The following is a 27895-nucleotide window of genomic DNA, read 5'->3' on the forward strand; positions in this document are numbered from 1 at the left end:
AGCTCAGAGAGGCTATATTATCACAACTCGGGAAAGTCAGAACTCTTTTCTTCTGTATTTTTAACTTCAATTTCAACTTTGACATGCACCCTGTCCTACTGGTATCTCTAATAAAAGAACTCCTAACAAACATACATTTTTACTTCCTACAGTGAAAATATGCAGATAGTTCGAGTTGGGTTTTAGCAATTAAAACATTCATTCATTCAACAAATATTTACCAAGTGCTTGCTGTATCTGGGTCTATGACCAGTCACTGAATATATAATAATCCAGTCACTGAATCTATAAGGATAAACAAAACAGACACAATCCCCATCCTCAGGAAGCCCATAAGATTGATTTAGATACGCCACCATATCCATGGGCTCTATGTAAAAATTTATTTCCAGAAAGAATTATAATAAGCCTATATCTATATAATTCTTACGTAGTATATAATTCAATACAGTATTACAAGCATTTTATACATATTAACTTATTTAATCCTTATAAACAACCCTATAAGGTTGGTGAAAGTATTATTCAAATGATAATTATCCAAGTGGAGAAACTAAGGCATGGACCACATAGCTAATAAGTGGTAGGGCTGGAATTTGACCCCAGATCTCTCTCTACACTGGGGTATCGCAACCTCAACACTGTTGACATTTTGGGCCGAATAACTGTTCGTTTGGGGGACTGTCCCGTACACTGTAGGATATTTAGCAGCATTCCTGGTCTCTACCCACTAGATGCCAGCAGCACTCCCCCTCCCAGTTGTGACAACCAAAAATAATAATGCGTCCTTTTCTTTGCCAAATGTTGGAGGAGATGGAAGATGGAAGGGTGGTCGAGAACTGCTTTAAAGAAACATTAGCTTAAAGAAAACTAACTCTGGGTCTCCAGAAACTTTCATTTGTATATTTTTATATATACAAACCCTAAAATGTTTGTATACATTTTTCACATCCTTTTAAATCTGTAAACAAGCTACGACCCAAATAAAGTTAAGGTCCTGATCTAAAAGATGCAGTTTTCTGCAGTTCTGTACACAAGCACTGCTGTAGGCTTCTCATCCCTTTCCCTATTTGACACTCACTCCCTCCAACCGTCCTGTTTTCTCCTAACTAAAAAAAGAGAGACTAGGAAGTCCTTTGCTAGAGAACTGAACCTGGAAAAATAATATAATAGCTCTACTAAATAAATTGGCATTAGATATCACAAGGCTCCATGATGAAATTAAGTGTCCAAATTGTATACTGTAATTACCCCTTATTTTCCTGTATTCTACTCTAGATTTTAAGTTCTGAGAGGGCAGAAACTTGAACTTTCAACACAGTATCTCAAATGGATAGCAGGAAACAAAAGTTCTTAAACTATTATAATCAATATTCAAGAATTTGTAAACATTGCAATCCACCAATTATGTAGCATAATTTCACCTGAACATTAGTCTATGAATTCCTAATCATAAATCAATCACAAAACAGTGGAAATTAAATCAAATTACAAAGGTTATGGGGGTTAACTGGTAATTCATGTCAAAAAATGTTAGTATGGATGAGAGTCAAGTAAAAGTTGAAAACAATATAGTGAATTGGGACTTTAATGGCTAATACTGGCCCTTTCCACCTTAGTGAAAAAACAACAACATTAAGTCGTAGCTATGAATTGAAAAAATACCAGTAAATATGTACTGCTTCTATTTCTACCCAAGAATATTCTGTCCTCTGCATACCAAAGTTGAATAGATACATGTCTAAGGTATAGATGTTTCAGGTCCAAATTCATTAAACAGCACAAGAAACATGCCTATTTGTGCTCAAAACTGAACATCTTGTATATATCACCCTTCCCTCCCCCAACCCTGTGCCTAAACCCACATTCCCTCTTAGCGAATTGCACCACCTAAATGCTTGGAAATCCCCCGTCCTGGCACCCTTACTAAAGGCCTCCTCTAGGCTTGCCCCCTCCCCACCCCGGCCCCTTCATTCTCTCTCCCACAGACCAGTCTCCAAAAATCTGTCCTCCAAAATGTCTTTCAGAATGGACGATCACCTTATTGTTTTGTTGTTTTGTTTTTTTTTTTTGCAGTTACACAGTATAAATTTGCATGTTAGGCCTCTTGAGAAGTTCTATAGTGCAGAAACCTGTTTACTTTTTAATCCAGCATCCCATAAATAATTTGGCAATTGCACCCTTTTTCCACAGGACATCTACTAAGATTTTTAGAGATACTTTTCATTGCTCTGCCCTAAAACATTAGCCATCACAGAGATTTATGAAGCTATAAGGAGATTTGAGGAGAATCTATATCGGAGATGGCAGGAGCCAAGGACGGTCTTCAAGCACTTCACAAGGAAGCAGCTTATCAGCTAACATCATGGAGCAGATCACAACTTTCCAAGTCCTGTTTGGCTGGCCTTGAACTCTCCTAACAATAACATAATGCAGCCAGTATTTCACCACATTATTGATGAGACTATCATTAAAGAATTTGCAAAAGGCTTTGCTAAAATCTGTTAGGTTTGTTTAAGGTATTCTCCTATTCTACCAATCCAGTGCACCTCTTGATAAAGAAAATAGAGCAAAGGTTGGCAACAAACACAATAGAATGGAGAACAGACATTTCGCCTCTGCATGGCTGCCAATGCAAATATTTTTCAAGATTTTTTTAAAGGATTATGAAAAAAATATTTTATGCTGAACTCTATCATTTTAATTAGTCTTCTCCTTAAACAAATGGATAATGTTAGGAATTTATTTCTTATGTTGTCCAGGAAACTCAGGTTGCCTTTTGGGAACTGGCATAAAGACCATGGCTTGAGTTGAACCTCAGTCAACCTGAACTGACTAGCGAATAATGAAATTTCTAGTTAATGAATATGATCCTCATAGAACTTAATATCCAAAGGGTAAAGGAAAAATTTTTGTTCCTAAAGTATAAGATGAAGCAGATACTGGAATACATATCTAGCTTATATAAAATCAGGCTTGTATCTCTCATAAGGAGAACTGTAACAGAGACTCATTTGGGACAAAGGCAAAAAACATTATGACTTTAATTTTCATGCAAATGGCTTCCCCCTGAAACATAAAGGAAATTTCACATAAGAAAAGTAAGGAGAAACACTTTAAGCCGTAAACATGCTTTCAAGCACTATTTTTGCAAGGGGAAAAAAAAACCTGACTTCAAAATTTTGTGTTTTACAGTCTGTATTAAGTTGTCCTTTTCCATAAGGTAGTAGTTTACCTAGGAACATTATCAAAACATCTTTAGGAATTTGTATTTTACCTGAAATACTTTCACTTTTAACATCTCTGCAAACCTAGTTCCTTCAAATGCATCATTTTCTATAGTTACTTCACTATAATACAGCATCTTAAAGACTGATCCTTAAGAATTTCACAGACATCACTAGGTTGCACGGTTTTAAAAGTTCATCATAACTGTTTTTCTGTCATCCTCATTACCAAACTACTACTATGTTCCCCTTTCATACAGGAGGTAAATGATAGAACTCTGCTCAAGGTCACCTGAGAGAGCAGGAGAACCAGTTAGAACTGAGCACACCTGATTTCTATTCACTCACCTAATTCACTGAGCCACCTGATCTTTTTCAAAATCCCCAAACAAAACTCTTTCTTCCTCAAGAGAAAAAGCTCCCTTTTAGAATATTTTTTAATTCTTTCGTCAAGCATTTCCTTGAGAGCATGTCATATCAAACATAAAATTAATTCTTCACAGCAGGACTTCATAGATGGAGAACGCTGTTATCATTACTATGTAAATATCATCATTAACAGCATCTATAAAAATGGCAAAACAAAATGATAAAAAGCAATTTGGTGCATTTGATATCCGGCGCTTTCAAAAACTTGTCGGATTATCAAATGAAAGTTTTCCTAATTCCTACGTTATAATAAATAGTTAAAACTGATGATACCGTAAACCATTATGAATTAAAGCATTTTTTTTTTTCTAATTCAGAAGTAGGGTAAGGATGGCACCAAAAGAAGCTTCATCCCTTCTCCCCTACCCTTAGAATCCCAACTGATGTCACAAAAAGCACAGCCTCTCTCAAGAGTTTCTTGAACACCAAGGAACGGGAAATGAACGAATTTCCAGAACCCCTCTCACACAGGATCCAATAGGATCCGTATCTCCTTCAAGTGCCCTTATTCCGCTACACCTCCAGCTGAGAATTGGAAGCTTTCGCAATTGATAAAGGAAAGAAATATTTTTCAGACGTCCCTTAAAAATCATACAAGGAGAAGATCCAAAATTCATCTTTGGGGAAGGGGAAAGGGAAGGGTGATGGTAGATATCCCACTGCCAAAGGCGGCTCAAAACTGCTCCTTAGGGAGAATTTATTCAAAGTGGCCAAACTTTCCCAAAACAGTCCTCTGGAGGCCAAAGGTGGGCAAAAGTGGAAAACCAAAACAAAACAACAAACACACAGCACCATACTGACTGTGCCTCCAGATTACGCAGCCACTTTTTCCCGCAAACTGCACGCTCCCGCGCCGTGTCGACACGCCGCGCCGGGCAAGCAGCGCCCTGCTGCACGCCCCTACACACCTGCCTTGGCCGGGGTCGGTCTCTCGCGGTCTACCTGTTGTAACGCTCGCTACCGCCACGACACCCCTGCTGCGGAACGCCCCTAAATCCAATCACATCCAGGCCAGTGAGCACGGCTCTCCCTGCAGCGGGAGAGCCGGAGACAGCAACGCTCCTGCACCCAGGTGAACTGCACGGGCTTCCTCAGAGCAGCCAGAAGTTGGCTCGCGTCGTCCCGGCCCAATGACACCCAGGGCGCGGAGGGGCGGAGAGGAGGGGACAGGGGCAGGGCCAGGGCTGTCGAGAAGCGGGGGAGAGGGAGAGAGGGGGGGCGGTCAAGAGCCTGAAGGGGGAGTGGACCAGCTCTAGGGCCGGCCCTTTTAAAAGCGGGTCACATGTCCAGATAAAGTTCAGGTTGCTATTCCGCCCCCCTGGGCCCTTCTGATTGGCCCGGAGGGAAGCAAGGCTTCACGCTGCACGGGTCAGGCGGGCTTCTCATTGGGTAACACTGGCTGTCAGTCACCGGGAGGGCGACATGACTGATACAAAGTTGCTGCGACACAGCCTGGACCTGGCAGCTCCCTTAAAGCCGCAGCAGCGGCGGGCGCTTGGGGTGCCGGGCAGTGGCTACGACCCCAGGCACCCGCCACACGCTGCCCCCCGCACTCATCTCTTAAACGCCCCAAATTTGCTCACGCCCACCCAGCCTTCCTCCTGGCGGACCCCAGCATATCTGGAAAGATGCGAAAAGTGGTGGGGTGACGGGGAAGAACTCGGTCTCTCCGCGAGCTGTCAAGGTGTTGTCCCCTCACCCTCTCCACCTGCAGAGCCAGGTGAGATGCAGCATCGGCCACGGAGAGGCCCCGCGCGCAGGGGAGGATTCGAGTGGGCTTCACCCGATGCCTAGTCTCCTCTCCCCGCCCCTTTCCTCGGTCTTTTGAGTTACCTCTCGCCAGAGCAGTCGCACTCTCCGCTGCCAGCGAGCAAAAGGATCACGTTTCCACTCAATTTGAATTTCCTTGTTTTAAGCGTGCAGGAAAAGCGAGTGATTTTAGTGCCGCCAAAGCTCTCACATCTTCACCCACAACCCCACAAAAAAGTGCCAGGGTCAAGCTCTGCTGCTCTCCTTCCTTATAATTTTGCTGCTGTACTTTCCACTTTAGTGTTGGATTTTTCCATTAGTTCTATTTAAAATAAAGCTTACCATCGAGGATTTTCACTTATTTAAAATGGTGGGGGGTGGGGAGGTTTGCACATTATTGGGAGAAAGCTACAGGAGAGGCGAAGGAACCAAACTGTTTTCTAAGTATCGGATGTTTGCAGGAAGAAATTTCGGTTTGCCTTCAACCGCCCCCACCTCGACGCTCCTCCCGCCAACCTAAACGCTGTAATTATTAAGCAAAAGGATGGGCTTCTTAACTTTGATTTCTAAGGACTTTTAGGCTGTGCATATTAGGCTCCGTTTTAGGCTCCTGGCTGGCCCGGTGTCAGCACCAGTGACGTACACACCTAAATCTGGTCCCCCAGCCCTCGGCGACCTGCAGGTCGGCGGTAGCAACTGTGCAGCATTCTCTTTACCCTCGCTCTGCGCCCCCTAAAGCTGGAAAGGGGGACGCCCTGCGCCCAAAGGCCCCTCTTTTCCTTACAATTAATTAAGCGCCCGGATTACCGCCCCCAAATCCGGAGAGACTCGCCAGCCGCTCCATGCTGGGAACTCCGGCGCCCAACAGTCCCCGGCGCCGAGCGGCCCCCAGCGCCCCCGCACCCGGGAGTCCCCGCCGAGTGTCCCAACTTTCCCGCGGGGCCCGCCGTCATGCGCGCACTCTCGACCTGGCGAGCAGTCGGACATGGATCGCACCCGACAGAGTTGACGGCGGGCGGGAGCTAGGGGGTCCCGGACCCAGCGCCCGGGCAGTGGAGGCGACGCCGGCTCAGCCTGTGCTGCCTAATTATTATTAAAATGGACCTGTCTCTTTTACTAAGTTTTTACCTCCTTTGGGGAGGACCGGTCTTGCCCTGGATCTCTCTGCTCCTTGCAAAATCTAGGTTAGAACCGTACCCGAGCAGCCGCTGCGATCTGTCCCCCACTGCCCAGCACCCCTGCCCCGAGGAGGCCCGGCGGACACCTCGCCTCCTGCCCGCAGCCCCCACCTCCATTCGCCAACCTGCGCCCTCTGCGCGGACCCTGTCTTCCTGGCGGCCACCCCCGCGCTCTCAGGGCCCCCTCCCGCCGCCTCCCGATGCTGTCAGCTCAAAGTGACTGTAGCTGCACTCACCTTTTCTAGGACATGGTGGGGAGGCTGGAGGGTGGGGGGGAGAGAGATTCCCGCCGCCGCCGCTACCGCCACGAGCAAGTCCAGTCCAATATTAGCACAACGGCAGTGAGGATGGAGAGGATGATAATCCCGGCAATCGCCCTACTGACGGTGGGTAGAGCAATAGAGCGTTAGTGCTGTTACCTCGCTAGAGGCGGCTAGGCGGTGGTGCCAAATCGCGCAGAGGGAGCCGCGAGCACCCGCCCGCCCCCAGCAGCAGCAGCGGCCGAACCTCCGGCCGAGTCCCTCTCTAGTGATTGCTAGTCCGCCTGGCGTTGACGGCAGCAGCCCGGGGATTCGCGACGTCGGCCGGGACGATCCCGAGCCCGCCGCCCAGCAGCGCGACTCTCTGCGCCCACTCTCTGGGCCTGGGGTGGCCGGTGACAGCTCGGGCGGCGGACTGTGTGTGTGTGTGTGTGTGCGTGTGTGTGAGGGGGCGGCCACAGGGGGAGCCCGCGGCGTCGCGGCCCCTTCGCTGGGTCACACCCTCACCGGCGCGAGGAGGCAGCACAGGGTCCAGGAACCAGCTGGTGGGAAAGTGGTCTGGGGACTCCAGGGGCCACCCACTCACCCGGGCCACCGGCAACGAGGAGGCCTAGGGAAACGGAACCCAAATGCACGCAGGCACCTCTACATCTCCCCACGGTTCCTAAAATCTGGCCCTGACCTCAGGCCCTAGCCTCAGGTGCGATTCCCACCCGCGGGGAGAAGGCGACAGCAGAGGGCCAAGCGCGGGGGGCGGGAGGGAAAAGTTTCTTTTCCTCCTCCCCCGCTGCTCACCCGAGGCTGCTCCTCTCCCCTTCCCCCTATCTCTAACTCGCCGCGCCTCTGCCCAACCCCCACGGTGGGGGGGACGCCGTGGAAGGACGGGGTGTCAGCGCGCGGGAGCGTATGGGGACTGTGGTGCGGAGCGACGGCCGCGGCCGATCCCCTCGTTTTAACAGTGGCTCAGACGCCCGCAGCAGGGGCTAGGCTGAGCGAGCCCAAGAAGGGGCCGAGCGCCAGGTCCCCTCCCCCCACTCCGCTCGCGGAGCCCCGCGCGCCCCCGCGCCGCCCCGCGCGCCCCTGAGCCCTCGCGCCTGCCCGCCAGCCAGGCGGGGCAGACACCTACGCTGACGCGAAAGTGAAAGGGGGCGCAGGGGCCCGCGGATTTGCCAGTGGTGCGCGGGCACGCGGCGGGAGGCGGGGGATATAGGAGTGACTCGCGAGCCCCGGAGTCTCCTGCTCTGGCTTCTCTGAGGAGCCGCCAGCCGCGTCCTGGCTTTGGAGCCTCTCCGAAGTCCTACGTCTGCGCCCCCCATCCGCCATACAGACCACCCCCATCAGGGGATATATGTGAGTGTATGTGCGCGCGTGTTCACGCACACTCACGTGTGTGCGAGATACAGTTCAGTCCCAGGCTCCTCACCGCACTGTTACACACACCCATGGGTGGAAGATTGGGGGGGTGGTGCGGAGGAGGGGTTGGTGGTACTATCGCTTAACAGGCTCCGCTGCTTGTTTTCCTTTATTACTCTGTTAAACCTCGCGACATGACCACACACACCCCTTTCCCGGCTGAACACCCCTTTTTCTTTGGGCTCTGTTGGCCTCCTTCTTCCCTGGGTTCTTTCCCGTTTTTCTTCCTAAATAGCTGTGAAAGTTGCTATTCCTTCCCACACAGCACCTTGTTATACGAGTCGCTGTTCTGTTAAAACAATCACGGCTTTTCTTTAGCCACATTCCCACTGTCCGAATATTGAGCTTCCCTTTGCCTCCGTTACCCATACAGTGTTGGCACTCCTCAGTTCTTAGATGGTTTAATGTGGCATTTTGACCTCTAGCAAAACAGGCTTTTGCCTCGGTTTCTTTATCTGTAAAATAAGGATGGCTTTTTGTTTTTGTGATGTTCTTAAAGTATTTTAGGTGAAATCAAGAAAATAGGATTTAAATATATTTTCAAAGTTAATATGTGAATATAGGTTCAGTGAACTTTAAAAAGAATCCTGTATAGAAGTGTACTGATATCTGCAAAACTGAATTTTGAAATAAATAAAAAATAAGATGGATTGACATTAATGGAATGATAAAATAGAAGGATGGATAGATGGACAGATATGTGATAGAGCATGCATAGTACAATACTAATGGTAGAATCTAGGTGATAGGCATACAGTGTGCACTGGAAGATACCTTAAAATTTTTTGTATGCTTGAGATTTTTCATAATAAAATGTTGGAGAGAAAGAACCCGCATTTAATGCAACCTGTATATGTAAATTCTGTTTACAAAATTGATACATTGGGCATTGATTACTTCTTCCCCCATTAAATGATTTACCATAAGAATTCTTTACCTAGTCAGTCCACTGCTAATTTAGTTAGTTTAATCAGTAATTTCAATATAGACAATTTGTCAGTGACCTAACTAAGATGTAAAGTGGGGTTATTATAAGAGCAACATTTTAGAAATTTGGAAGGTTTCTTCCTGCGTTTTTTTCCTAGTGCGTTTCACCAAAAAACAATCAGACAAACAAACAAAAAAACCTAGTCTCAAGTTTTAATTTTCTCTGCCTTTAAAATAGTTTGATATTGCAAGGCTAAGATTAAGTTTTTAAGCATATATGGATAGTCTTCAGAAACTTTTCACACCAAAATAACTTGAAGGGGTCCATATGTCCATATACAGCAGCTTCTCTTGTCCCTTGTGAGAGACATTAGGGGATCTTGCAATTATTAACAGGCAAACCTTTATTTGTTTTTGGATATATGACTATTTAAATATTTGCCCAAATAGTTAAACAATTACGTTTTCCCATGTAAACCCCTCTTCTCTATTTTCCTCTGCTCTGCTGACTGTAAGACAAGAGGTGGTCCTGTGTCATCCTGAAAGGAGAATAGCTCCAGGATAGGATCTGCAGCTCCCTCATCTGAAGAAAAGGTGGCACTGGTTTTGCTTGGAATCGCCCCTGAGAGTCTGAGTCCAAGATGAGGTTGCAGGATTTTCTAGCTATTCTGAATAATCTTCATTCCAATGCCCTCTGACAAAGAGCCCTATCAACTTAAAAAGTGTATGCCTAGCATGTCATTGCTTGCTTGTTTTTTAAGCTATCTCTTAGGAAGTTTGTTCTTTTCATCCCATTAGATAAATATATATTTCTTTGCAAAAGGATGGAAATTTGTTTTTTAAAAAAAGATATTAAGAAAGGAGAAGCAGAGAAAAGAACCTTAACTGCAATTCCTGCCTCTCTGCCAAATAATGTTAAATTTTGAAGGAGAATCAGGCATATTCCTTTTTGACAGTTGTCCACCCTCTGTTCAGAGTTGTACCTCAGGACACCTCCGTCCCCCATCCTATTAGTGTCAGACTCCCTGAGGTTTTCCACTGTAAAGTGCACGACTCAGCGTTTGCAATTTACATGTGTGACATCACATCCTCTATTATATAACTTCAGATACAAAGCCTAATATCATCTGAGTTTGTGTTGGAAAAAGTCCTCCTTTGCTCTTTATTGCAGCTTTAGCAGAGCCACCCCTTAGTTCCCTGTTCCTAATCCCACTTCTTTCAACAACTGACACTGGGAAAAAAAAAAAAAGCACAGAGTTGTTTAAACTATAAAATCATAAGCTTTACCTACTGATGACAAGAATCATACTAGTATCATATAATTTGTGTTTAATAATTTTAAAATGTTAAAGGCAAAGCATTTGGCCATTGTTAACTTACATTAATAAGCCAAGCCATGCTGGCATTTTTTTTTTCTTTCTAAAAAGCTAGGCTTTTTTTTTTTTTCTTTCCCCTGTCTCTTACCAGCTGTTGGAAAGAGTTGAGAAAGACTGGGAGAAGCAGAAAGAGAAAGGAGGGGGTTGTTGGAGAGAAAGAGATGAATAGGGGAATAATATAAGATAGAACTTCTTCTTTGTTTATTGCAAAACACACATTACTGTTTATAAACACTGCAAGCAAATAAGAAATTGTACACCGGAAGATAAATACAAAAAATATCAGGGTTTTGTTAATATCCAAAATAGCTCAGTTTTCTGAACTACTTGGAATATTTTTATTAGCTCTGGTTATTCATTAATTTCTATATTTGTTTACCAAACTATTCTTCTGTCTACCTTAATTCCATTTGTATCATTTTAAGTAGGAAATACACAAACCTAATACATTTCCATGGCCAAATTTTGAGATGACAGAGCACCAAACAGCACATGCATCACAATTAGTATGCCATATTATTAGAAGCAAATCAGATTTCACTGTGCCTACACTGATGATCTAAATTTAGAAATAATGTACAGTAGTTGAAAAGGGGAGGGGATACTTCAGGAGCAAATTTTAATTAAAATAAAGACATTTTCAGTTTCTCCTCTTTTTCTCATATATCCTTGGTTTAATACAGGAAATTCATCACCTTTAAATAACTGTGCTAATCTTACATAAATAACTGCATGGCGTGTGTGCTCATTATGCATCAAGTAGGTTTCTCTGATATTATATGCAATAACCACCAGAGAAAAGTGAAACAATCCATTGGGTCAGGTGTGGGAAACCTAAGAGTCTCTATTGAACTTGATGAAAAACTCATTTAGAATTTCTCATTAGAACTTCACAGGAGCAGTTAGCTTTTCAGTAGTTGGCACTATATTTTTAGCAGCATTTTAACAGCTGTCAGTAACAACTAAGACAACATTTTGATCAACACTACTTTTTTTTTTATTCTAACAAAGATGATTGCAGAGAAAATGCTTCAGAATATAAACTTTTAGCTATTAAATTTTAGAAAGATATTTATATTTTGTTGTGATATGTTGTGTTAATGCAATGGGGGCAGGCGAGAAGGTGTCCACATAACATGAGGCCAAGTGGATTTTTAAATTTTGATTTTCTGTTACCAATGTACACATAATACAGATGATTTTGTATTTAAAAGACATGATCAGTGTCAGACTTAGAAATATCAGAATAAGAGAATGTACAGTCATATATTTGCAAGTTGGTCAAGAATAGCCACGCAGGCACCAGAAGTGAATAAAATTTTTTCCCTAACATTAGACTTTATAAAGGGAGGTTATCACATGTCAGATATATGACACTGGAAACAGCAGACAGAAAAATGTAAGAAGCTTCGTGACAGATGGCATCTCTGTTCCTAAAGATAGAGGTAAATTTGCTACAGACAGTGCATTACAAAGCAAACTAAAACTAAATCTCTGCGAGTGTCAAATTTCCTTTTTACCTGTAGTCTCCCCAGATTGAGTATTTATTGTTCCAGGGGAGAAGGGCTTACGGTGTATTGTTAAAACAACCTACTGAAGCATCTTATTCAGAGGTCATCTGCCTTATTTTGAGGACCTAATCCAAGTTGAGTCTATCCTGACTAAAGCAGCCAAGTATTTCTGATTTCATCTAGCTGGCACAGTGGGGGATATGTGCATTCTTAAAGCAAATGATATTTTTATTTTAATTGGATTTGTTTTCTCTATTCCTTTTGTGGATACCAATCTAGTAGCTCTTTCAGTATGAAGATTTCTAAAATTTCTTGGTAGGACTTTTTTCAAGAGACATATGCAATATTAGTAAAAATTAAGATTAGATATCCTTTCCTCTTTCCTAACACAACCCCCTTGCCAGGGGCAAATCTTTTGGTGTTGATAAATAGTTTTTCACAGAGTCCTAAATGATTATTAGTGTGTAAATTTTTGGCATTAAATATCCATTTGTAAAAATGAAGCATGTATAAATACTTTCTATATGGGAGGTATATGCCACACTTGTTATTAATATTTAAACGACAATATATTTTGAAGAATTGGGCACTAATTTTAGCTAGCCTTTAATATTTTATCAAAACAAGTGTACATGTTTCCTTTTAACCTAGTTTATTACTTAAAAAAAGAAAAAGCCTCTTTAATGGCCTTCCCCGTGAATGTGGTGAAACCACATCTAGGTAGGGTCTGAGCAGACATACATTGCTAGTGTGTAATGATAATAACAATCACTGGCTTGTATAAAGGACCAAGTATGCACTTAAATTATTGGGTTTTTTTATTAATGCATGTATAAATGTAATTTTAATTTGTTGTTTTTATTTCATACAAAATTACATATTTTTACAATAATTGTATATCTCAAAGAAAAAAATTTCCAGAAAAATTAATTTTATAACTACAACACATACTATTCCATTTCAACATATACTAGTCCCCTATTCATTTATAAATTATGTTGTTTTTATTTCTAATTTGAGTACCATGTGAACTGATGTTTTGATTGAAAATATAATTAGCAATTTCAAATTACCTTTGTTTAAAAAAATATTATTGTTATATTTCAAACAACTGCCAAGGAACAAAATGCAGTATCTCTTTAACCACTATATGCTGTTTCCATGGCACCATGAGAATATAATACTAGAACGCAAGTAATGAAACATTAACAAACTATGAACCCAATAGCTAAATCAAGATAATTAATCGGAGTAATTATACTCACTGAAAAGTTCAAGCAACACTAACTTTTGCAGATAATTCAAAAAGCCCAAGATGCATGAAGGAGCCCTGAGGTCCAAACTCCTTAATGAAGAGTCCAAGCAAAAACTTTCAGCCTGGAACCGAATTTCACCAGACAAGTAAGGCAAGTGGTACAGTAGAGTCAGCTTCCAGGGCTTTGAATCCTGGCTCCATCACCCATTAGCCCTCTGACCCAAGGCAAATTGCTTAATCTTTCTAAATTTAGCATTCCTCATCTGTAAAATATTATTGATAACACAATAGGATATGCACTAAACACAATCAATATCTGGATCTACTAAGTGTTCTTTAAAAAATAAAAAAGTTAGTTATCTACCACCTGAGATTTGCCAGAGAAAACTCTGGGGGATTGAAGTGAAGATCACACTGCCAATTCAAAGGGCTTTTGAGGTCCCTTGAGAATCAGAACTTCAGCTGGAGGCCTCATACACTTAAGACTTTTAAGAATTCTTTTCTCTTGAACAGTGATTCTCAAATTTAGTATGCATCAGAACCACTTGGAGGGCATGTTAAAACAGATTGCTAGGCACCACCTGCAGAGTTCCCCATTCAGTAGGTCTGGGGTGGGGTTCAAGAATTTGTATGTCTAACAGGTTTCAAGGTTGAGGCTGATACTGCTGATCTGGGGACTACACTTTGAGACCCACTGCCCTAGAGAATAGCAAATGAAACTATTATTGTCCCTGGCTGCCCACTTTGCAGAATTTAAGTTATTGCTGGCAGCTGCTTCTGGAGGTAGAGGATAGTATGAGCAGCACAAAGTCCCAGATGGAAGAAAGAAGGTGTCACGTAGTGATAAAAAAGAGGGCCTTCAAAATCGCATAATCATTGGTATAATGGGGTTGGGTAGGTGATGCCAAGGACTTCTTTCTCTATTTCAATACACTCTTCTCAGACTGAAAGTTGACTTCTCATAGCCTTTGCACTCTTACTTTGAATTCGTATTTGGGGAATACTTTATCACTTTCAAGCTCTTTAAGTACTGATTAGCGTGTTGCATATTACTTTAAGGCACTAACTTTGGTTTCTTTGGGAGAGTTGAGAATTGATAGATCATATTCCTTCAATTACCTTGCTGGTGGTTCTTTGTATCATGATGTGTTGTGAAGACTGTATCATTAAGTGTTGTGAAGACTGTCTCATTACTCTGGAGAGATGGGGTTTTTAACTGATGCCTTTTTTTTTTTTAGCTTTCTTCCAATAAAAGGGAAGATTAGATCAATTGAGCATGATGAACTTTTGACAGAGACATAGTGGTTACTCTTAGTTTTTCAACAATTCTTGTGTGAAGTGTTTCCAAATATTTGCCATTGGTACTCATATTTCCCATTTACTTTTGTAACAATTTCATCCTTTCATTAAGAATTGATGTTGGAGAGGAAGGAAGATGGCGGCATAGAGAGGAGTGGAAGACTGTTAGTCCCCCCGGAGCAATTCATAAATGACCAAAAAACTAGTAAATAACCTGGAATAACCGCGGGGAGACAAACGTGACTGTCCACTCATGATCCACCAATCTGAATTGGGAGGAAGGCCCAAGATCGCAGCATAAAATCTGTAAGTAAAAACTGCAGACCTGTGCTGAGAGCCAAGAGCCCCTCCCTCACGGAAGCCTTGTGGTGCTAGAGAGCAGAACTCTCCAAACGAACTAGTTTACCTCAGCCCAGCTCCAACTGGGGTTTTAATGTTAACTGCTCAATACAAATAGTGAATCCTGAACAAGCAGACAGGCTTTTGGTGACAACTGACCTTGGGAGAGTCAGGGGACATATCTGTCTCAGGATGGGGAGCCCAGAGGATCAGGTGCTGTCTCTGGCCAAAGTGTGAATCTGGGAGCTTTCTGTCCCTTTCTCTGTCTGTGGAGAAAGCCTCAGCCGTTTTCAGCCCATAGTGCTTTGCGGTAAAGAAAGCCTCAGCCGTTTTCAGCCCATAGTGCTTTGCGGTAAAGAAAGCCTCAGCCGTTTTAAAATCGCAGCACTTTGACAGCAGAGTCAGAGAAATGAAGAACTTATTGATATGTAGATGACCTCCTGGAGGGAGCATAGCTTCCCAAGAGGAAAGGGAGGGGCCCACCTCTACTGCCTGCCTTACTGGAACCAGACCCCAAGGCCTGGGGGAGGAGAACCACAGGCCACACCCTCTTACACCAGCTGGTGACAGGTGCACCTGCTGGGCAGAAAAGCAAAGGGTGTATCAATCCTCTAAGAAAAACCATCAGGGAAACCAGATACTGAATAATTCCTCCTTCTGTGACCTGAGCCTTTTCTTGTCTGGGAAAACCTGATTGGGGTAGCCTAGGAGGTCAGATGCCTAGACAACAGAAAACTACAACCTACACTAAAAAAAACGGAGTTATGGCCCAGTCAAAGGAACACACGTACACTTCAACTGAGATACATGAATTTAAACAACTAATGCTAAATCAGTTAAAAAGGTTTAGAGAAGATTTGGCAAAAGGGATAAAGGCTATAAAGAAAACACTGGACATACATAAGGCAGAAATCAAAAGCTCAAAAAAACAATTAGCAGAATCTATGGAAATGAAAGGCACAACACAAGAGACAAAAGACACAATGGAAACATACAACAGCAGATCTCAAGAGGCAGAAGAAAACACTCAGGAACTGGAGAACAAAACACCTGAAAGCCTACAGGCAAAGGAGCAGATGGAGAAAAGAATGAAAAAATATGAGCAACGTCTCTGGGAACTTAAAGACAAAACAAAGTACAAGAATGTACATATGATTGGTGTCCCAGAAGGAGAAGAGAAGGGAAGGGGCAGAAGCAATAATAGAGGAAATAATCAAAGAAAATTTCCCATCTCTTATGAAAGACATAAAATTACAGATCCAAGAAGCGCAGCATACTCCAAACAGAATAGATCTGAATAGGCCTACACTAAGACACTTAATAATCAGATTATCAAATATCAAAGACAAAGAGAGAATCCTGAAAGCAGCAAGAGAAAAGGAATCCACTACATACAAAGGAAGCTTAATAAGACTATGTGCGGATCTCTCAGCAGAAACTATGGAGGCAAGAAGGAAGTGGTGTGATATATTTAAGATACTGAAAAAGAAAAACCACCAACCAAGAATCCTATATCCAGCAAAACTGTTCTTCAAATATGAGGGAGAGCTCAAAATATTTTCCGGCAAACAGACAATGAGAGACTTTATGAACAAGACACCTGCCCTACAGGAAATACTAAAGGGAGCACTACAGAGTGATAGGAGAAGACAGGAGTGAGTGGTTTGGAACACAATTTTGGGAGATGTTAGCACAGCAATGTAAGTACACTGAACAAAGGTAACTGTGAATACGGTTGAGAGAGGAAGGTTGGGAGCATGTGAGACACCAGGAGAAAGGAGGAAAGATAAAGACTGGGACTGTGTAACTCGGTGAAATCTAGAGTGTTCAACAATTGTGATAAAATGTACAAATATGTTCTTTTACGAGGGAGAACAAGCAAATGTCAACCTTGCAAGGTGTTAAAAATGGGGAGGCATTGGGGGAGGGATGCAATCAACGTAAACTAGAGACTGTAACTAACGGAATCATTGTATTATGCTTCCTTTAATGTAACAAAGGCGATATACCAAGGTAAATGCAGATAAGAGGAGGGGATAGGGGAGGCATGTTAGACACTTGACATTGGTGGTGTTGTCTGACTCTTTACTATACTTTGATTTAAGGTTACTTTTCCTTTTGCTACTTCCTGGCTGTCATTTTTTTCCCTCTTTCTTTTGCCTCTCTACCTTCTTTGCCTCTCCCTCCTGCCTTGTGGAAGAATGTAGATGCCCTTATATAGATAGTGGTGAAGGTGGTGAACACAAATATGTTACCACACAGAGAACCATTGATTATTTACTTAGGATGGAATGTATGGTGTGTGAACAAAACCATTTAAAAAAAAAATGGGTTGATGAGGAAACTTCGAGGGCAATATACTGAGTGAAATAAGCCAGACACATAGGGACAAATATTGCAGGGTCTCACTGATAGGAAATAATTATAATATGTAAACTCATAGACATGTAATATAAGGTACCAAGATATAGGACAAGGCTAAAGAATGGGGAGCGGTTGCTTAGTATGAGCAGAATGTTCAACTAGGATGAACTTAAATGTTTGGAAATGAACAGAGGTGTCGGTAGCAAGATGTGAGAATAACTAACAGTGCTGAATGGTGCATGAATGAGGTGGAAAGGGGAAGCTCAGAGTCATATATATCATCAGAAGGAAAGCTGGAGGTCAAAAGATGGGAATGTATAAAACTGAATCCTATGGTGGGCCATTTCCATGATTAACTGTACAAATACTAGAAATCTCTTCTATGAACCAGAACAAATGTATGACACTACAACTAGAAGTTAATAATAGAGGGACATATAGGGAAAAAAAATATCTATTACAAACTATATACTACAGTTAGTAGTATTTCAACGTTCTTTCATAAACAGTAACAAATATACTATACCAACACTACGAGTCAACAATTGAGGGGGATTGGTTAGGAATATGGGAGGATTCGAGTTTCCTTTTCTTTCATTTTTCATCTTTGCTTTATTTCTTGTCTGGAGTAATGAAAAGGTTCTAAAAATTGAACACAAATTAATTGTGGTGATGGATGCACAGCTGTATGAGGGTACCGGAGGCAACTGATTGTACACTTTGGATCTTTGGATAATTGTATGGTATGTGAACAATCTCAATAAAAATTAAAAAAAAAAAAAAAGAATTGATGTTGATATTGTAGAATTTTACTTCTTTGAGAAGTGGAAAAATGTAATTGAATCAAGTCAGATGGAATTCTTGTGTTTATAGAGACATCTTTGAAGGATCAAGGAAAAACCAACAGAAATAAAATTAAGCTATGTTCCTAGTGTTACTTAAAATCAAACTTAACCTGGAGTAAGCCAAAGTAAAAAGGGGAATATAGAATATAATATTTGTGAGGAAAATTGGTATTATCCTTAGCTGTAGACTCTGAATAGAGCATTATGTCCATCCATAGATTGTTGAAAGAGTTCAAAAGAAAGACAGATAACATTAGCAGATTTTGAAAGTAAGATACATGTGAAAAAATTAAAGTAACTGGATTTCTTTAACTTGGTAGGTTGTGACATCACAAAAATCTAATTGTAATCAGTCAAGTAGGCCAAGGAGTTCATTTTATTTTTGCTGTTGTGAAAAACACTTGGAGTCTTTCACTGCTCTTTTAAAATGCTGTTAGATTAATATTTATTAATAAGGATTATGAAGCATAAAATGTTTCATTAATGTTATAAATATTTTGTAAAATATGTAAGCAAGTGGTTACTGTTAGAAAGGGAGGGAGCTGGAAAGTATGGAGATTAGGGTTTGCATCACCTGGGGGTGGGGGGGTCGGTATCACTGCAATGGTTGAATGCTTTGTGCCCCGGATTTTGAGGAGAGGAGATCAGTTCTTAACACAGAACTTGGAATGCCCTCAGGGCACCAAGTCTAAATACCATCCAGAGTGGGACTGGTAAATAATCCTAGTTTATGGTTTCCAGTTGAGGTCAAGGATTTAAAAATTAGACTGTTCTCCTTCAGATCCTCAGGTATGAGGATGTCTGCAGGCCATTGAAAACTGCCCACTAGGGGAACTACAGATCCTGGGAACAGGGCAATTCAAATTCAGTTCATCCCAATGGTACTTCTTATTGGATCATTTTCCAATCTTCCTTTTTCTTGGCCTAATTAATTCTAATCATCTTTTATCCAACCAGAGACATGGCTGATGTAAATTATTACATGCTGATCTGAAGTCATTACTGGAACTTCTGTGATTGGTCGGATTATTTGATATGAATTACTGAGTATTTTGACTCTCATTCTAGAGAAAAGTGTTCAGACCAAATTGGACAGAGCTTAGGAATTCAGTGAGTTTAATCACCATTCCACTTACTTTATTTGGCAATATGTTGACTGACCTATAATCTAAAAAAATCTTCAGATATTTCCTGTATATCCGGTGTGTTAGGTACAGGTGAAGTGCTGGTGCAAGAGACCCCCAAAATATACTGGCTCAAATAGGAAAGAAGTTTAGTTACTTCACATAAAAGCCAAGAAAAATACATATGGTCCAGGGTGGTTAAGTGATTCTGCTGCTTTGGCTCTGTTGGTTCCTTGTCGCTTTCCCATTCCATTGAGTACTGTTCTCATCTGTATGGTGGAGATTGGATCACTAGCACCACATCCACAATTTTCTATTAAAACAAAAATTTCGACCAGGTACTTGTACATACCACTTTTGCTTACATCCCAATAGCCAGAAAAATCTTCAAGAAAAGTCGGATGGTTGTATGCCCAGCTAAAGCAGGTGTTCACCTACTAAAAGGAAGAAGGAAAAAATAACTATAGGGGGATGTGCCTATTTGGATGTATTATGTCCCCCAAAATGCCATTATCTTTGATGTAATCTTGTGTGGGCGGACATATTAGTGTTGATTAGATTGTAATTCTTTTGGTGTTTCCATGGAGATGCGACCCACCCAACTGTGGGTGATAACTGATTGGATGATTTCCACGGAGGTGTGGTCCTACCCATTCAGCATGGGCCTTGATGAGTTTACTGGAGCACTATATAAGATCAGACAGAAGGAGCGAGCTTGCCACAGCCAAGAGGGATGCTTTGAAGAGCGCATAGATGCAGATGAAGACAGTTTGAAGATGGCCATTGAAAGCAGACTCGTGCTCCAGAGAAGCTAAGAGAGGACAAACGCCCCAAGAGCAACTGAGAGTGACATTTTGAAGAGGAGCTGTGGCCTAGAAAGGAACGTCCTGGGAGAAAGCCATTTTAAAACCAGAACTTGGAGCAGATGCCAGCCACATGCCTTCCCAGCTAACAGAGGTTTTCCGGACACCGTTGGCCATCCTCCAGTGAAGGTACTCGATTGCTGATGCATTACCTTGGACACTTTATGGCCTTAAGACTGGAACTGTGTAACCAAATAAACCCCCTTTATAAAAGCCAATCCATTTCTGGTGTTTTGCATTCTGGTAGCATTGGCAAACTAGAACAGGGGACAATTATCAGTCTTTTCCATAGGATATGACCAATATCACTGAGCACAGAAAAAAATAAAAATGAGGTGAGCTTAAACAATGGCACAAAGATCTAAGGTTACAGTTAAGAATGACTATAAGACATCATTGGTGCAAGGCAGGGGCAGGGGGCTGGGATGCAGAGACTGGGATCTAGATTTATGCTCTCTAGAGCAAAAAGACTGTCTTTTGCAGTAAATGGAGATAGTAGAATCTAGTAGCTAAGGATCCTAGTGAAGATGAGCTATTCTTTCACTGAGCTACACGGTAAATTTGCATAACAGGCTAGATTCAATGAGATTCAGCTGTTTAAATGAGAAGGAACACGCCCAATACAAATCATTCCCCAAAAATTGTCATTGATTATAAAAAGAATTTCAACTGTGGGGGCTATATCAATAGGGTTTGAAATGCAAGTAATACTACTTCATAGAAAGCCAAAAAAGTGCAGATTCTAATCTGTGTCTGACACGAGGGGAGGATTGGTGACCCTTCTGCATACATACATACATGTGGCCTTCCGCATGTATATTAGCATAGGGGAGAATATGCAGGAGATGACAGTCTCCTGTAGTATCCCTGCCAGAAGGCCATAGCACAAGGCTAGGGTAGGGCAGGGCTGATGCTGGTACCAGGACAGCTGGACTGCTTGCTTATAGCCACTTGTCCATTCTGATTGAAACGCATTCCTGATTGGTCAGTGCAGCCATACAGATCACTGTGTCCCCCTGCTTTTGAGGGCTAATCAGAATTTTCTCAAGAAATGTTCAGACCATAAAAGGTCAAAGAAGAAGGATTCCTTGGTAAGGAAAAAAAAATAGCTGCTTTTTCTTGAATCTACAAAATCTCTGCAAATAGGCTGTGTAAAATGGAGAAAGAAAGAGACCACACCCAGGTTCTCTTGTCATTTGGCAACCTCTCTGACATAAGAGTGGAAGGTCCACAGAAAGCATACATTTTGCACTTTGGATTCATATGTTATCCAGAATTTACTGGTCTTCCTGGAATTTTTTTCAGGTGTCATACATCTTGTCTACTTATAGATTGCTAAATGTTGAGATAGATGACAAAGGAAGCTGTGAACTTCCTATTCTGGGGGAATTTAAAAGTAGAAATTTCACTGATCTGAAATGACAGGTTATCTGTATGCTGGGCGATGGAGGAAGGTATCTCTTGTTTTGGTCTGTTAAATAATTACTTTGCAAAGAGGAAATGAGATCAGAAAGAAAGAAAAGTGCAATATATCCTGATAAATCAGTTGATAGTTAAATACAATGGAACTTTAATATCCAGCCTTTTACATTTTTTTTGAAAAGTTGCCTCTATTATGTCTTATGCCAGGTGTTTTAGTTTCCTTGACTGCTCAAGCGAATACCCATGCGTTGGATCAGCTTAAACAAAGGGAATTTATTAGCCCACGGTTTAGAGGCTAAAGTAAAGTCCAAATCAAGGAATCATCACGGTGATGCTTTGACTGTCATTCTGGCAACTGGCTACTAGATATCATCCATCCTTGGCTCCTCTGTCACATGGCAATGCACATGGAGGCCTCTCCTGGCCTCTCTGTTCTCTTCCAGGTTCTGGTGAATTTCAGTTTCTGGCTATTCCCTGTGGCTTTCTTTCCCTCTGTCTGAATTTCATTTCACTTATAAAGGACTCCAGTAATAGGATTAAGACCCATTCTGATTGAAGTGGTGCCACACCTTAACTGAAGAAACCTCATCAAAAAATTCTACTTACCATGGGTTCACACCCACAGGAATGGGTTAAATATAAGAACATGTTTTCCTGGGATATATAGAGTGCCAAACCATCACACCAGGTATCATGTAAAAGGAGAAATCCAGCAGTATTTGTATTTTAGAATAGCAGCAAACTATAAAGGTTAAAAGCAAAGACTCTGGTGGTGGACTAAGCCCGAGGTTGGATCCCACCTCTACCACTGAGTACCTTTGTGACTATAGGTAAATTATTTAAACTCTGTGCCTCGGTTTCATCATCTGTAAAATAAAATAATACAGCTTATCTTATAAAGGTGTTTTGGGGATTAAAAATCTACTCGTGCCTTGCTTATAATAAATAAGCAATAAATGTTAGCTGTGATATTTTTACATAGCCTTAATTCTAAACCATTTGCCTCCTACCCAATCCTCTACCCATATTCTTTAGTGCTCTCCATTCACTGGTATCTGACTTTCTTGATTATTTCTCTCTCGCCTTTTTTTTTTTTTTTTTTTTTTGTATTTTTCCTATTGGGCTATTTGATATTCAGCACTGCTTCCTGCCTTCCTCCCACTAAAATCTAAGCATTCCCTCTTCTGATGGTTCAGCCTGCGCTTTGCAAAACCTGCTTCTCTTGTGGAACGTTTTCCTTACTCCTTCCCACTCCTCCTCCCTTGACCTTGACATTGTAACCTAGTGTTCCATGGCATAAACTTGGGTGTTAGATAATATTTACATAATATTTTTAGGTTCCTTTTTGCTACTTGAAGAAAAAATTCCCTTAAGTGGTATAGAACAGACAAAGCTATGAGTTTGCCAAATTTAATTTCGTTTTTTTCTTTCTGGGCATCCAGGATGGCTACATATGTCAGATTTGCATTGAGGATGGGTCCAGATGAGTAGATCTATATCCTGGTGTATGGGTGCAAGTGATTTTCTCCACTTCCAGGACTGTTATATTCTCCCTGAGTGATTGTCCAAGCTCTTGTTTCCCTTTTCATGAATATCTTGGAGGCCTCAAGTTAGGAAGGTAGCATCACAGTTTGGAAGAAAACTGGGTCCCTGAGTCCCCTCTTGGAGGAAAGCTACTAAGGAGAATTGGCTGCATTGACTTGCATTGGACTGTAATGTGAGTGAGAAATAAAATTTTGTTGTCTGAAGCCCCATGCAATTTTGTGGTTTATATGTTACTATATTGCCAGTTAATTCAAATGGTACCAAATGGGAATATTTCGGCAGAAAATAAGTTTATAGTGAATAGTATTATAATGCAATTTGAATGTATTTACATTAGAAATTGGTATTACTGAATTAATTATTGTGTTAAGGTAGCTGAGCAGCATGTAATAGAGAAAAGGACATGGACTGTAGAACCACGCTGAAGCAGATTCAAATTGTATTTCAATCATTTATAAGTTTTGACCTTGCTATGTTTTGTATCTGGAATCCAAACAATACTTTCTAAGGTGTCATTGGGTAAATCAACTAAAACCTATTAAGTAACTCTCTTCCATCTTTACACCTTTTCCAATATTTAATTTCTATAATTCTATAATTTAAACTGCTTTTGCAGAAATTAGATTTTATAAAAGCACTGGACTAAAGGATTGACACTTCTACACCCTGGCTACAAAGGTTTTGGGCCACAGAAAGTATCCATATGCCCAAATGAAAGAAAATCATTATAAAATTTTATGTGCTGAAAATAGTACTTAGTAGAGAACATTTCCCTTTTATTTAGTGCATTATTCAGCGAGTTCCCAAGTTAGAAAGCCTATGCCATGCACCATAGCACACTTGTGAAAATATTGTGTTTAATTAAAATAGGAATTTCTGAGATGATTTCTGTAGAATTTATCTTCTAAAGCCTCACACAAAATTTTGACCCATGCAATATTTATGAGTTAATTTCCCTTTTCCACATCTCATCTTAACAATCAAAAGAATGGTCTCCATTTCAGATTGCTGAGGGTGGGGCACCTGCAGAATGTGCACCACAAAAGTTAGGAGATATTTGGTGACCACCCATAGATATTTCTGCCACCCTGCTTCCAATCGCAAAGCCACTTGCACATACAGTATAAACACAGACTTCAAAGGCACACCTGCAAGTGCTGCCATTGTCACTTGCTGTTAAATATTTAAACACATTGTTTAGAATTCATGGCATATACTTGGTGGCTTTTTAAATGAAAAAATAAGCGAACATATTGCTTGTTAAATTAAAAGACAAATATGGATAGCTAGCAAAATTTTAGGCCCACAAAAGGGGGTGTTAGCAAAACAACATATTAAATTGTAAGTTTACAGAACTCTATCCTATACTGCTCAGCAATGTGTTTGAAAGATTGATATTGCAACCAACTAAACTCTGTGGCCGGCTTCCCTTTCATGAGATTAGTAAACATTTCCTTTCAATTATCAAATAGCTGTCCCTGAAAATTGTTAGAGCAGCTATGTACTATCTTATTTCTCTTTGTCTTACTTATCTTCCTTCACCATTTCTTTTTTACCTTTCCCTTTCTCCTCATCATTGTAACCTGTAATAGTATCTCTCAAGGCTCTATCCCAAGAACTCAACTTTTACCCCAGTAATGTGGAGTTATATTTTACATGGCGCTTCTTTCTACAGTCACTGAACAAGGTAGAAAATCATATAAAGTCAGAAATACACTTGAAAAATTCCCTTAAATCACCCTTAAAGAACAATATACATGGCCATTTTTATGCATCACATTGGAGGCTGATACACCATCCAATTCAGCCAGTTTTTCTTTCAGCGTTGAAACAGATTGCTGTTTTCTCAGCTAAACACCTGATGAAGTAGTTGGCTTGCATTTAGGGGCCATGTTGTACCAAAAAAAAAAAGTATCTTTAAACACTTGAATCACCCAGCATGGTGAGACGCTCATACTATGAGAGCAATTCAGGAATTGAGACCAACTGAAGGAACATCAGATTCACATCTCCCTTCTCGCGCTCCTCTGGTGCATATGCTCTAGTGGAACGTGGGGCAGAATCACCCACACTATTTACATTCTTCTCTTTCTCTCTTTCTGGCAGAGGAAGTATAGTTTGAGTATAGATGAGAACTCTATTCTGTGTGTATTGAGGAAAAATGCTATTTAAAACTGCAGCTTTAAAAGGCAGCTCATATTAAAGGAAATGCTGGGGTCTCTGCTTATCTTGTGTATATAAGAGGAATCATGGCCTCTCTGATGTAACTGAGTGAGCACCTAGTAAGTTGCGGGAAAACAAAGATAGGGGAGACAAGAAGCTGGTAGTGTGGGAGCTGGAGAGAGATGGCTTGCTCTACATCAGGGTTCCTCAACCTCGGCACCATTGACATTTTAGATTGGATAATTCTTTGTTGTGGGGGCTGTTCGATGCATTGTAGGATGTTTAGAAGCATCCCTGGACTCTACTCACTAGCTTCCTGTCACACTCATCCCATTGTTGATTGTTTTAACAGTCAAACATTTCCTGGGAATAGAGGGGTACAAAATAACTCCTGATCTAGAAACACCACACTGTATGAGTTGAAAGAGAGAAATTCCTGGGAGGACACCCTGAATTGAAATGAATAGAAGAGTTGAAAAGGAGATATGGGTGGGGAGAGTGGGTAGGAGGACCCTGATAAATCATGCAAGACTGGACACTATAATGAGGTACAGTAGCCTATAAAAATCCTTGGGGATGGGATGGTTGAAGTGTTTTAAAAAACAGGTAAGGTCGTAAGTCCCATTTAAAGCTGTTTTCTGTTGCAAACTCCCTTCCATTTCCCTAAAGCTTTAGTAAAATCTCTTGTGCATCCCAATACCATGTATGGATGGTTAACTTGTTGCCATCAAGGAAGGGAACAAGGGAACAAGTTCCTCATCTGGGCTGACACAGACCTTAAGTAAAAGAAAGTTACTTAATTTAGATCTGATTACATGAGAATCTAATTCCTTTACCATCCTCTACCTGGATCGTACAAAAATCTTTGAATTTCCACAAGGAATTGATTAAGGATTTGAACAACTCCTATCTGAATCTAAAGTGGGGGGATTGTCAGTGACACCGCTAGTGGCATAGACACATTTCTTGACTTGTGGGTTCCACAGACCACAGAGGCGCCACCAATTGCAGCAAGGGTTAGTGTGGGAAGAGATGGGGATGCTCTTCTCTGCTCCATATTCCAGAGGGTTTACGATTGGAGTTGGGGCCTGCCGAAATGGGAGTTGATCACCTCTCATTGTGAGTTGGGTCTTTACCATGTAATGTATATCTGCCCCTGAACACTACTAATTTCCTTGCTCCCTTACTCTCAAAATCTTGCAGTCTCTTTTTACTTTTCCGTCTTAGTTGCTCCTCTATTACCCTGTGGCAATGTCCTATAAAATTTTCCTTTAAATGTCCTTTATGTGTATCTCTTTGTCACCTTCCCAAGGCTACCTTAGTACTTGGGCACAGATTTGGAAGGGATTCATTTCTCTTGGTCCTTTCCACTTTTAGTTCCATGTTCACCATGTCTCATATAAACTGTTTCCTGAATACAGTCTACTCTTTGTTATTTCCATGTGTGGTAGTTTGAATTATGTACCCCAACCAAGTCATGTTCTTAATATGAATCCATATTCCTGTGAGTATGAACTCATTTGTAAATAGGATGCTTTGAAGATGTATTTTAGTTAAGGTGTGTCCCATCTGTATTAGGGTAGGCCTTGATCTGTATTTCTGGAGTCCTTTATAAGCAGAAGATACTCTGATGCAGAGAGAGAAGTTCACAGGAAAAAGGTAAAAGTTAGCAGAACCCAGAAAAGCAGCCCCAAGGAGAAGAATCACCATGTGACAGAAGGCAGAGATGCAAGCCAAGAAACCCAAGGATTATGGAAAGACAGCACCAGAATGCTACAGACTTGGCAAAGAAAGCATGGTTTTGCCAATAACTTGATTTTGTACTTCCAGCCTCCAAAACCGTGAGCCAATAAATTCCTGCTGTTAAGCCAGCCAGTGTGCAGTATTTGTTATAGCAGACTGGCAAAGTAAGACACCATGCTTTTGGCTCATGCTGCTCCTCCCTGTGGAAAGCCTTTAGTTAGCCATATCTTTAGGTGTCAATTTGATCTATTCAACTCTATTCTACTTTAAAATATTGGTTCCATGATAGCATTTCCATAAGCAAGATAAACTCTGAATGCATAGCATTTTATCTATACCTCTTAATGGCGTTTATCATTTTTTATCAGTGATAATAGTTATTTATGTACATGGTGTCTTTTCTCCTGGAGTCTGTGTTACTTGAGAATAGGAACTAAAACAGGAACATAATAATTCCTTCATGGCAGATGTTAATTGATTTTAAATTTTTTGCTTTTCCAAAAAAATATTTAAAGTGACTTGTAAGAACCCACAAAATATTACCTAATCACTTAAATTAGAAGTGAGAAAAAATTAAAAATAAAGTTGGAGAGATATAATTGAAACTTAAGAATAGTAGATAATCAATAAATGTTTGTTGAATATTAAATACATTTTCCTTACATAAGAATTGCCAGTGGGTCCAATAGTACATGCAAAATATGGTTGCTTCCTTGCTCATATCTCTTCCCCAGTGGTGATAGCTATGTCTAATGCCCCTTTTTTACACCCCACTTTCTCTCTTCACCAAATCTGGCCATGTGGTCTGTTAGGAACTCCCATCTTCATTCACAACCTTGCCTTCTCCACCACAACAGTTGTTC

At 41.2% G+C, this 27895-nt stretch overlaps 1 protein-coding gene and 1 long non-coding RNA gene across 8 annotated transcripts in view; one reads left to right on the forward strand and one right to left on the reverse strand.

The window, feature by feature from the left end:
- Positions 1–7480, reverse strand: part of NR3C2 (nuclear receptor subfamily 3 group C member 2) — a 437426-nt gene extending 429946 nt beyond the window's left edge. The window contains exon 1 of one of the 4 annotated variants that reach the window (XM_037830778.1): positions 3576–3784. In XM_037830778.1, coding sequence (XP_037686706.1) covers positions 3576–3684 — 109 coding nt within the window. In that variant the 5' untranslated portion in view covers positions 3685–3784. Of the gene's footprint in view, positions 1–3575; positions 3785–4457; positions 4877–6819 lie in introns of those variants that run through there. The other 3 variants (XM_037830780.1, XM_037830779.1, XM_037830781.1) reach the window with 3 other exon arrangements.
- Positions 7481–8079: 599 nt separating this feature from the next.
- Positions 8080–27895, forward strand: part of LOC119529918 — a 320458-nt gene continuing 300642 nt past the window's right edge. For all 4 annotated transcript variants that reach the window (XR_005215972.1, XR_005215973.1, XR_005215974.1 and 1 more), the window contains exon 1: positions 8080–8193. This is a non-coding gene — a long non-coding RNA (uncharacterized LOC119529918). The remainder of the gene's footprint in view (positions 8194–27895) is intronic.

The sequence above is a fragment of the Choloepus didactylus genome, chromosome 3, assembly GCF_015220235.1.
Source record: "Choloepus didactylus isolate mChoDid1 chromosome 3, mChoDid1.pri, whole genome shotgun sequence".
Classification (NCBI taxonomy): domain Eukaryota; kingdom Metazoa; phylum Chordata; class Mammalia; order Pilosa; family Megalonychidae; genus Choloepus; species Choloepus didactylus.